This window comes from Silene latifolia, chromosome Y, assembly GCF_048544455.1.
Source record: "Silene latifolia isolate original U9 population chromosome Y, ASM4854445v1, whole genome shotgun sequence".
Lineage (NCBI taxonomy): Eukaryota > Viridiplantae > Streptophyta > Magnoliopsida > Caryophyllales > Caryophyllaceae > Silene > Silene latifolia.
This window is the reverse complement of record NC_133538.1, coordinates 104,438,508-104,450,892: the sequence shown is the minus strand read 5'-3', so window position 1 is coordinate 104,450,892 and position 12,385 is coordinate 104,438,508. Positions and strand designations below refer to the sequence as shown.

The 12,385-nt window shown below is 37.4% G+C and overlaps 1 protein-coding gene across 1 annotated transcript; it reads right to left on the bottom strand.

Annotated features, from left to right (window-relative positions):
- Positions 1-10,485: 10,485 nt before the first annotated feature.
- LOC141628659 (uncharacterized) lies at positions 10,486-11,250 on the bottom strand. Its single transcript, XM_074441766.1, has one exon. It carries the CDS (start codon positions 11,248-11,250, stop codon positions 10,486-10,488), a length of 765 nt encoding a protein of 254 aa, XP_074297867.1.
- Positions 11,251-12,385: the final 1,135 nt, after the last annotated feature.

The window sequence follows — 12,385 nt, the reverse complement described above, 5'->3', positions numbered from 1 at the left end:
AATCACCAATTCCAACACGATATGAATCAATAACAATAAACAACCATCAACAACACTATGTAATCAATAACCGAGTAGGGAAACCCTACATAGAATAAGCAACCACGAGTCCGTCACGAGCAGCTAATCAGTAATGCTCCTCTACGAAACCTCCTCCTATAATCACATATTCATACAATTATCATCTAATCAACATAATACTCCCAAAACCCCCAATTCGAACCAATTAGGGTTTTAAACAAAATCAACAGAACAATATAAAAACTATACAAGGATCTTACCCTTGACACGACGAACTCAACGGCGTAAAGAACACGACGATCCGACAACCTTAGCCTTTGGGATTTGATAATAACGCGAAGAACAAAGCAACGTAATTCTTTTCTCTCTTGGAAAGGTTTTTAGAAAAGTAAAAGTGATTAAGAAAGATGACGGAAACCTTAAATACTAATCACGCGTTATTAACAAAACCTGGCTAAAACAACCCGTAAAATCAACTTACTCGATCGAGTAAGTGACTTACTCGATGGAGTGACCCTTACTCGATCGAGTGTCACACATACTCGATCGAGTACCCATCAGGCAGACTACTGTTTCGTATAAAAACATACTTACTCGACAGAGTAAGTCCCACTCGATAGGGTACCCATAGACATAGATAACCGTAGTATTACAAGGGTTGTAACACCCGCTATTTTCTAATCTAATTTTTTTTATTTTTATTTATGAGATTTAGTTTTAATTCTTAATTTATCGGTTTTTGTTTAAATCATTGATTAATTTTGTTTTAAGTAATATTTAGTCCTATTTCATCTTGGACCGACTTTATATTTAAATGACATTTTTATAAGCTAAATTGAAATTCAACGTAAGCTCCAAATATTATTTGGACCGTGTGTTATGGATTTTGACAAGTTATTTATTAAACTTGTTTTATTTCTTTTATTTTAAGCCTTTAAGATATTATTTTTTTATCTTACTTTTAATTATTTTACAATATTTATAAGAAGATATTTTTGGTTGACTAACTCTTTTTAGCTGGATATTTTGTGAGAATTTTAAGGAGATTTTTTGCTCATTTATTCTTATTCTTTTATCTTAAACTCTCTCCTTCATGACTACATTAATTAGATCATTTATTAATTGCAAAATAAGAAAACAAACTCTATACCTCTATTCCTTGTGTTGAGCGTGACATTCATCAAGCCAAACACCAAATTTCTTCATCATTTATTGATCTAATTCCTCCTTTAATCATCTTATTTAAAGGGTAAATTAATTACTCTTATCATTCCTATTTTAGTTATTGATTTAGATTAATAATTCATATGTTTTACACATACGTATATTCTGTTTTTGTAGGCTACCAAGATGATCCCTACGGCGACGAATATTTTATAGACTCGGAGCTTGATGAATAAGGTAACTTTGATGTTACTCGGTATTACGCGATATTTAGGTTGTAGTTGCATGTACTAGGATATTTTTATGAGGATTTGCGTATTTATATAATTTTCGAAATTATGTGAATCTGGTTTTATGGCGTTCTTATATAAGTTTTGGTCATATGTATTTTATTTTGTCAAATAGGAATTCGTTTGGGTGATATAATCATTTTTATGCTTTAATCATTGTTTTTGGTATTAGAAGTTTTAATTCGATTTTTATTTTTATTTTTATGGAGAAAATTTTATTTCTGGAGTTTATATTTGATTTTATGCTACCATGAATTTTTTTTTGTATTTGTTTCGGATTATTTTGCATTTTATAATGTTTATACGATTTATGCGATATTAGTAATGCGGAACTATTTTAATTCGATTTAAATTACCAAATCTTAATGTTAATTCTCAAAAATTTAATATGTGGCCGAGACACTGTAAATTTAGGTGTGTGTAAAATTTTAGGTTGTGAAACATTGTTTTCGATTTTATAGGCATTTTACAAATTTTTGTGAAAACCGTTATGAAATCTGTCAATTCTGTCAGGCTGTTTGTAAAATACATTTTGTCTGTTTAAGTTGCTCAAACAAGAAAATTTAAAAAAGAGACTCCGTTTATTTTAAGATAGATTACTTCTGTAAAATTTCAGTGGTTTCTGATGTATAGTTTTCTCAGAATAAATTGTTTGTGAACAGATCGCCTGTAAATTGAAAATCTATCACTAGTCAAAAAAATAATTTTTAATATAACTTTAACTTCTTCTACAGTGGCTAATCTTTTTCTTACATAAACTTTGATGTGTCTAGTTAGTATTAAAATTTTACTTTGCCATAGTATGACTTCTAAAAATTGATTTATGAACTGAAACATTTCCGGTGTCGTTTTCTGATAGCTTTTATAAATAAATTTTTAGACCCCTGATACTTTCGTTTTATGAAGTTGAAAAAAAATGAAAGTTGTAGCTAAGAGCCACTGGAAACCAGGAAAATTAGCCTTGCATCATTTTGTATTTAAATATGAATTTTATAGCACTGCTGTCCAGTTTTAAAAATCTGTTTTTAAGAGTTTGTCTCATTAAGGCCCAATAATATATATCTTACTAAGTACATTAAATTTTTTTAGCTTATTCTAAGCCTTAGTACAATAGCTTCAATTACTTTATAACCTTGAAATAATTTTACACTTTGGAAAGTAAAGTTTAAGCTTTCTATTTTGAAGGAATAAAAGTGTAGTTCACTTACGAACTTTTGAAGTAATGTATTTCAAATAAGATACAATCTTTGGGATATTTTTAAGTTTGGAATAATAAAAGTAAGGTCAAAGAATAATGAACTAAGGCATACGGGTTCTTATACAGCTATATGATTGGGTATCCTGCGGGCGGTACAGATTGTCGTAGAGTCATGTACATGTACTTAGACTAGGACTTCGCACTGCGTGGTAAGACGTGTCCTATTATAGCTTGTTGTCTAGTGAGCGAACCTGGAGTTGGTCACCTTTGCGTGACACTGGGTTCCCGAAACTAGTGCAAGATGCTGCGGTGTCAAGGAGTATAGCTAAAGTCAAAATCTAGCCTGAACTAAATTATTTCCATTCTGTCATTTGAGGAATTTTGCTTTTAAGCATGCAACACGTTTATTTTAAGCGTGAATTTGATAATTTATTTTTGTTACATAAGTTTTTGATATTTCAATCTATTTTTGATATATTATTGCTTCTGTAACATTTATATCATGTGATATGGCTGGGAGAACGTCGAGTTACTCCCCACTGATCGTGGCTATTATGTTTATAACATGACAGGTATTAGCTTTGCTGGGATTTTCTGTGTGAGCTAGCGAGTAGTTTGCAGATCATACTCTGTTTTCTGATTACTTTTATGGTTTTTAGTTTTTGCACTTTTGAGTAATTTTATTTTCGCCCTTTTTATAAAAGTGGCAATTGTGAGCTAGCGAGTAGTTTGCAGATCATACTCTGTTTTCTGCTTTCTTTTATGGGTTGCAGATCATACTCTGTTTTCTGCTTCCTTTTATGGTTGTTAGTTTTAGCACTTTTGAGGAATTTAATTTTCGCCCTTTTTATAAAAGTGGCAATTGTTTTAGACTTGACCATATGAATTTTTTTTTTATCCTTGAGAATTTTATACGTTCTCAATTTATGACAATTAGAATTTTTGTCTTTGTGTATTTAATCCCATTCGACAGTGTTTCCGCCACTGTTTTGTACTAGATTTTATAGGGGATTACAGCCAACCCCATCACCACGACCTCGTTTTTTTTCATTTTCGTTTTTTTTTTAAATTTTGTTTTAAATTTGGATGTTTAGGTCTTTTTTTATATTTGTTATTTTTTATTGATTTTTATTTTAATTATATATGTAATCTCGTCTTGTTATTTTATTTATTATTATTTTTTTGTTGTTGTTTATTTTTTCTCAAATATCGTCTTGCTATACATTTTTTTTCATACTTCGGGTTTCAAATCTTGTTTTTATTTTGTGAGATTTTTTTTTATTTTGATCTTAGATTTACTAAAATAGATCAAATATTATTTGTTGATTTTAATCTTTGATATACTAAATAAGAAATAGATTTTTGACAAGTTTTTATAATTCAAATTTTCATATAAAAATGACTTAAAATGACTAAAGTTATATCGCCATGGACTAAAATTACACCCTCAATGAACTAAAGTTACACTTTTGTGGACTAAAGTTACACTTTTATGGACTAAAATTACACTCATAAAATGATTAAAGATACACACTATCAATAGACTACAGTTACACTTTAGTGGACTAAAGTTACACTTATAAAATGATTAAAGTTACTCACTATCAATAAGTCAAAATAAATTAATTGTGTAACATTTGTCTCAATTCAAAAATTTTATATAAAAAAATTGACTTAAAATAACTAATGTTATACTGCTAAATACTAAAGTTACACTCTCAATGAACTAAAGTTACACTTTAGTGGACTAAAGTTACACTCATAAAATGATTAAAACTACACAATATCAATGACTCAAAATAAATTAATTGTGTAACTTTTGTCTAAATTGTGTAACTATAGCCCAAAATTGTGTAACTTTAGTCCAAAATTGTGTAACTTTAGTCTAAACATATGTAACTTTTGTCCAAAATTGTGTAACTTTAATCCAAAATTGTGTTACTGTAGTCCAAAATTTTGTAACTTTAGTCTAAACTTGTGTAACTTTAATGTTTTAAGAGTGTAACTTTAGTCGTAAATATTGTAACTTTAGTCGTAAATAGTGTAACTTTAGTCCTAATTTGTGTAATCATGGAACTTTTATATTTTATGTGTGTAACTTTAGTCCAAATTTGTGTAACTTTAGTCTAAAATCGTGTAACACGATGGTATTTGAAAAAATATAATAGAAGACGGTATTTGAAAAAATATAATGTAAGACGGTATTTTGAAATACAAAATTTGAAATATATAAGAAGGCGATATCTAAAAAATAAAAAATAAGACGATATTTAAAATACGAAATCTAAACATTAAAAAAACGTGATTTCAAAAAATATTAAAAAAGACGATATGTAAAATACAAATATGAAAATAAATAAAAAAATGGAAAAAAAAAAACAATACAATACAATAAACAAAATAAAGAATGTAAACTTGAAGGTTAAAAAAAAAACAGACAACAACGACCCACACAAACAAAAAATCAACCAAAAAACACCACCCACCTACCTAACCCACAACCACCGCCACCGAGCCCACACCCACGACGATTTGAGTGGTGTCGTGGCAGAGGAAGAGAGAGGCGGCTGAGGATGGGCGTAGGGTGGCCGTCGGTGGTAGGTTGTTGTCGTGTGGTGGTGGGGCTGCCTTGATGGTAGATTGTGCGTGGTGGTGGTCGTCATCAGGGTTTGGGTCGTTTTTGTGGGTGGTTTTGTAGATCTAGCTTTATGGGTGTTGGTGTTGTCGGGTGGACGGAGGTGGTGAAGGAGGGAGGCCGAGGAAGGTGGAAAGTGGAGGGATATGCGGCGTGGATGGTGGGTAGTGTCGGGTGGGCTGGGGGTGGGTGAGGAAGACGTTGGTTTTGATTTATTTGGTTTTATTAGTGGTGGTGGTTTTTGGGTTTTTTTGGTTTGTTTTGGTTTGATGAGAGAATGTAGATATATATAGAGAGAGAGAGAGAGAGACATGAGGGGTTTGATGAATAATCAATATATGTATTGATTATTCATCAAATTATATTATTTTCACTAAAATTTAAACTATAATGTTTTTAATTAAAATATAAATAATTATAAATTGTTAAATCTTTTGTTGATGCTATTATTTGAGAATGATTTGAACCATACTATATATAAAACAAAACTCTAAATCACTATTATTACTTTTGTGGCAAAAAAAGAAAAATTGAGAGAATTTATAAATTAAAATCATTAGTTTTGTAGTATAAGAATATTTTCTGTAAAATACATTTTAGCACATTGATTAATTTTCAGTTCCAATTTTTTTTTTTCTCAAATTAAATTACAATGACGAAAAATAAGAACAATTAATAAGATACCACTATTATATAAAAAAAATTATTCAAAATTAAAAACTCTATATACCGTACATTTATTGCACGGGGTCTAAACTAGTTAGAGAGTAATTTATAAAGCACTTGATAGATTAGAACAAGTCCAATTGTAGGTTACTTGCTACTAGCTTGGCAAATCCACATCACATTTTAAGCTACCAACCCATTCCAATGGTTTAGCTAGCTTTATATTAGCTAAATTAATAAAACTAATTTTTCTATTGTTTGTTTTGCAATTGTGGGCCAAGGTAAGCTACTAGCTTAATGAAGTTGGTTGCTTAAACTAAGCCATTCTATATTGAAATCTCCAATGGTGTAGCAAGTAGCAAGCAAGTCCCTAAATTACACCATTGGACTTGTTCTAATATAGATCTTATATATATTGTACGCTATATATGAAAGTTTATTTTTTTTAGTTAACTACTTGTACATTTTAAATTGCCAATGCATTATTTTTTCACATGTCTGATTCTGGTATTTTTAGTTGAGAAAATAATTTTAAGCGCATATCTCCCGTCATATATAATTATAATTCGGCATATAAATGAGAACATTTGAATTGGTGATACAAAATTCTAATCACAGAAGTTTGAGCATCTAGTCACACAAGTTTGAGTCATCATGTACTTCCAATTACTAAAACTTCATGAGTTATGCCAGAAGAAACTCTGGTTGAGGCTCGAAGCGATACTCACGTGTAAATCATTCATCTGACTTTGGTATAGGGGTGAAAGAATAATCAAAGCATCTAGTAGTTGGTTCCCTCCAAAATTTCCCTCAGTATCTGAAGCTCATTCACGAGTTCTATCAAGTAAAACCAATTATTAGAGGCATCGGTAGCGCAATGCCCTCGACCTATTCTCAAACTTTAAATGGGTAGGACGGGGCAACTGGCTCATTGAGCTGTCCCACAGAATCGACGGCTCCAAGGGTGCCATTTTTGGTAAGCAGAATTGGCGATGCGGGATGAACCAGAATTCGGGTTACGCTGCCCAACTATGCGCTAACCTAGATCCCACAAAAGGTGTTGGTCCATTAAGACCGGTAGTGAACACCTTGAAATTTAACCAAAGGTGAGTAACCTAGGAAAGTTTTACATTCTTCCCTATTGGAGTTAGGATAATAATTCACTCAATCATAATCACAATTTGATCGAGCTTTTCGAGTCGAGACAAAGTTAACTCAGCTTGACATTAAGTTCTCGACCCGAGCTTGCATGACCTGAGCAATGGTCGAGTTAAGCTCGAGTTGCTCATGAACGGTCGCGTCTCATTATCACCCCTCGGTCAACCCTTCATATGAATAATGTATACATAATTCCAAGTAGTTAGTTCTGCTGTCTTACAATGCCATGTGGTACGGTCCGGAACTTTGAGCCGTAACGTGGCGCGCACCCTTGACTATCACACAACAAGAATGCAAGCGACAGCGTCAAGCACTAGTGAGGGATCCACTAGTGCATTCGTAATCGGTCTCGGTTGGCATGTGTCGGGAATCCTAGTCACGATTATCAAGTCAGGCACACGAAAGCAATAAAAGTAAGCAATACGATTATTGATAGCAAGAATCAAGCAATATCAAGATTTTGGATAAGAAGCGGTTTTTGATTGACTAGCACCTCTTATAGAGGCAAATTTGATAGTTTGGTCCTAGTAGCAGGATACATTGATTGTGCAGAATAGCGATACGTTTTCTAAATACCTAAAAACGTATCTTAAACTAAAAACTCCAAGATTCGCACGCAGGAAGTAGTCTTGGAGTACTAAATGAAACTAAAAATAGAAATGAAAATACATGAGTACAAATAAGAAATCTAAGGGTTCAAAGTGGAAGGACCGCGCGCGCAATTTTTAGGGATTGTGCGCTACAACTGTGGGTCCTTAAACTCTCCCCTACCTAATTTGTTGTCATCCTTGGCAACGCTTGAAACTTTGCATGGCTGGTTCAGTCGGCAGATGTCACTGGAAGTTGATTGGAACGGATGTTGGCCCTCTTGTTCTTGTTGAGGTGGGATCTTCAGGATCTGGATGGTAAGTCTTCAGACAGCTCACATGAAAGACAGGGTGACACTTCATCCAGCAGGGCGGTCAAGCTTGTATGCTACTTCCCCAATCCGCTTGATAACTTGGATAGGGCCTTCGTATTTTTGCACTAGTCTCTTGTCCCGTCCTCGGAGGAATCTCATCTGCTCTTTGTTCAGATTCACCATGACCATGTCTCCTACTTTGAACTCCCTTGGTCTTCGATTCTGATCTTCCCACTTCTTCATGCGGTGAGATGCTTTCTCCAAGTAAGCGCGAGCAATTTCAGAATTCACATTCCATTCTTTAACATACTCGTGAGCTTTCTTTGTCCGGCCTCCATAGGTATCTGCATTTGTGGGAGGCAATAACGGTTGTTGACCTGTAACAAGCTTAAACGGGCTCTTTTTGGACGAGGAGCTCATCTGAACATTAAAACAGAACAGGGCAACATCAAGGAGTCTCACCCACTCCATTTGAGTTGCCCCCACAAAGTGTCTCAAGTACTCTTCCAACATGCTATTGAATCGTTCAGTATGGCCATCCGTGTGGGGATGGTAATTTGAGGACATCAGCAGCTTAGAACCCAGGAGATTGAACAACTCTCCCCAAAATAGTCCCATGAAGCGAGAATCGCAGTCACTGATTATACTTTGAGGTAATCCCCAATATTTTACAACATGCCTGAAGAACATTGTGGCAGTTTCTTCAGCGCTACATGCCTTAGTTAGGGGAATGAAAGTCGCATATTTTGAGAATCGATCCACAATGACAAGGATCACACTTAACGCCCTACCTTCGGTAACCCAGAGATAAAGTCCATTGAGATACTCTCCCATGGCCGAGTTGGCACCGGCAACGGATTTAGTAGCCCTCCCGGATTCTGTTTCTCTCCCTTATCTTGCTCGCAAATGAGGCATGTCTTCGTATACTCCATCACATCATCCTTCATTTACGGCCAATAGTACCTTCTCTTCAATAGGCATATGGTTCGCTGCCATCCCGGGTGACCCGCCCACAATGTATCATAGCACTCCTGTAGAAGAATCTTCCTCAATCCAGCCGCCTTTGAAATAACGATGCGATGTCCCTTCGTGAATAGAAGTCCATCTTCCATCCAAAATTTGCGAGTATTACCTTCTAAGGCCAGCTGTTTCAGAGTCCTCGCTATTGGGTCTTGGTCGAGGTGTTCCTTCGCCTTAGCTCGAATATTTGTTACCATAGTGGAAGTGGACAAGTGAGCAATCGTGTGCAGTGCGGCCAAATCGCACCTACGGCTTAGGGCATCAGGGAACCTATTCGATGCTCCCAGTCGATAAGTGAACTCCACATCAAACTCGGCCAACAATTCTTGCCATCTAGCTTGTGTGCTGTTGAGCTTGGGTTGAGTCTAGAAGTGGGATGCCGCAGTGGTATCCGTCTTGACGACAAACTTCGATCCTAAGAGATAGTGTCTCCATCCCCACAAGCAATGAACAATAGCAAGAAGTTCTTTCTCTTAGGCGGCATACCGAGTCTCGGCCCCATTCAACTTTCTACTCTCAAAGGCCATTGGGTGACCGTCTTGGAGGAGTACTCCCCCAAGGGTATAATCAGACACATCCATTTCTACTTCAAAGGGTTTTATGATATCCGGCAACGCCAATACGGGCTCCTACATCACTGCTTCCTTGAGACTCTCAAAGGCCCTTCTTCTGTCGATACACCACTCCCACTTGATATCCTTTTTCATCAAATCGGTTAGTGGGGCGGCTATTTTTGAATACTCCCGGATGAATCTTTAATATTAGTTTGCTAGCCCCAAGAAAGAGCGAAGCTCCGACATGTTCCTTCGGGTACCCGTGTCCTTGATGGCAGTAATCTTCTTTGGATCCATTCTAAGTCTCCTTTTCCCACGATGTGGCCGAGGAAATTGACTTCAGGTTGGGCAAATTCACACTTTTCCCTTTTGACAAATAAGTGATTGTCCCTTAGTTTTGCGAACACAAGCCTCAAATGCTTTACATGTTCAGCTAAAGAGCGACTGTACACCATGATATCATCCAGATACACCACCACGAATTTGTCCAAGTACTCAAAGAACACGTAATTCATCAACGTGTAAAACGTGGCAGGTCCGTTCGTCAACCCAAAATGCATGACTAACCATTCTAAACACCCATACCTCATCACGCAAGCTGTCTTTGGCTTATCTTCTTCGGCAATTAGAACTTGATGATAACCAGATCTCAGATCTAACTTGGTGAAGTATATGGCGCCCTGCAACTGATCGAACAAGTCCACTACCAGAGGAATGAGGTAGTGATTTCTCATTGTCAACTTGTTTAAGGCCCGGTAGTCGATACACAATCTCAGACTACCGTCTCATTTCTTTTGATAGAGCACGGGGGATCCATAAGGAGCTTTAGAGGGTCAAATCGACCACGAGCGAATCAAATCATCTAGCAGCTTTCGAAGTTAAGCTAATTCCGGAGGCGCCATGCGGTATGGCCCTCGAGCGGGAGGTCTTGTCCTTGGGAGTAACTCAATTTGATAGTCCACCGAGCGTTGTGGCGGAAGACTCATAGGTAAATGATTTGGCATCAAGTCCTTGTTTTCTTGTAGCACATGCTTTATTAAGGGTTCCTCGAACTCTGCAGAAGTGTGCTCTTTCATGGACACGGTACACAAGTAGGTCGGCTCACCTTTTTGAAGTCCTCTATTCAATTGCATGGCCGAAAGGAGGGGTCCCTTCATCTTACGATCTCCTCCCACGACCTTCACCAAACAAGGGTTCGACCCAACCATCATAAGAGAGCCATTATGGGGTGCCAAGAAAGTCGGTGTTCGCTTTATAAAATCTATTCCGAGTACGATAATTAAGTCATCCATTGCGACACTAGTGAAGTCGAGCTTTGCGCTCCATTCACTCATCTTAATCGCAACATCTTTGGCCACGCTTTGAATCGGCTTAGCGTTGGAGTTAACAGCTTTCATACTACCTCCTTCTCGGTTTAGTTTCATCCCGAGCCGCTTTGCTTCATCTGGAGTGACAAAATTGTGGGAGGCTCCCATGTCTATCATGGCACGAGTGCTAATTTTGTTAATTCTCACTTCTACATACATGACCTTAGTGGACTTGGGCACGGAGTGGTCGATGCCTTTTCCCATTGAACACATCATGCGCAACGCACCCATTAGTGCCAATTCTTCTTGTTTACTAGACTCCTCATCGTCTCTCATGTCCGCTTCTATGTCCGTCCCTTTGGGGTTCGGTTCCATTGACATCTTAGATAAGTTATTCTTGAGATTGTTGAACTCCCCATGGTGCGGGCACTCGAACATTCGGTGTGGTCCTTTGCATAAGAAGTAGACAAACGACTTCCTCCAGTAGACGCTTCTGACGTTCTCCCTTTCGAGGAAGTTGGGGTCGGATTAGCTTGCCCCCACCTTCTATTATCTCCTCCCGGACGGAATCGGCTATTTCCCATAGAAAGAGTTTTGGCATGTGACGTGTTTCCTCCAAATATGGGGTTACCCCCGCTTGCTGCTGAGAATACCTTATTCTGCGCAGCTTCACGCTCAGTATAATAGTCGACTAGTCTCTCGGCCGTGATCATTGCAACGGAGAGGGACTCGGGTCTCTGCCGCATGATCTCTCGTTGAGCCCACTCTTTCAAACCATCGATGAACTGGAACACCTGATCCTTCTCGGTCATATAAGTTATCTCCAGCATACACGTCGAGTAGGCTTTGACGTACTCCCGGATAGAACCCGTATGCTTCAAGCTCTTGAGTTTTCTTTGAGCTAGGAAGTCGGTATTCTCCGGATAGAATTGTTCCTTGAAGAGTCGTTTGTAATCGTCCCATCACTTCAACACTACGCTCCTTGCCTCAATCTCGACGTATTTGGAGTACCACCATTGTTTGGCATCATCGATTAGATACATGCTCGCGATAGTGACTTTCATTGTCTCGTCAAGCGCACTCGCTCCAAAGAATTGCTCCATGTCGAAGAGGAAGTTATCGACTTCTTTCGAGTCTCTCGCCCCACTATACTTCTGAGGTGCAGGCGGCTTCACCTTGGGTGTCCCACCGAAATTCCCATCTGCAGCCATGTTCATCAATGTATTACATATGTTCTCGATCTGTCCGAGTCTCTCGTGGACATAGCCCATCTGGTCTGCGAACTCATGCGGGATCAATGCCTCTACAGCGTCAAAGCGAGCCTCATGCCCCTTTATTGTCTCATTTACGGCTTCTAGGCGGGCCTCGTGCCCCTTTACTGTCTTATCTACGACGTGGTGAGTGCCCCCGAGACTCACCACAAGTCCTTCTAGGTAAGGAATTTTCTCCTCAAGTAATTTCTCTAAGGCCG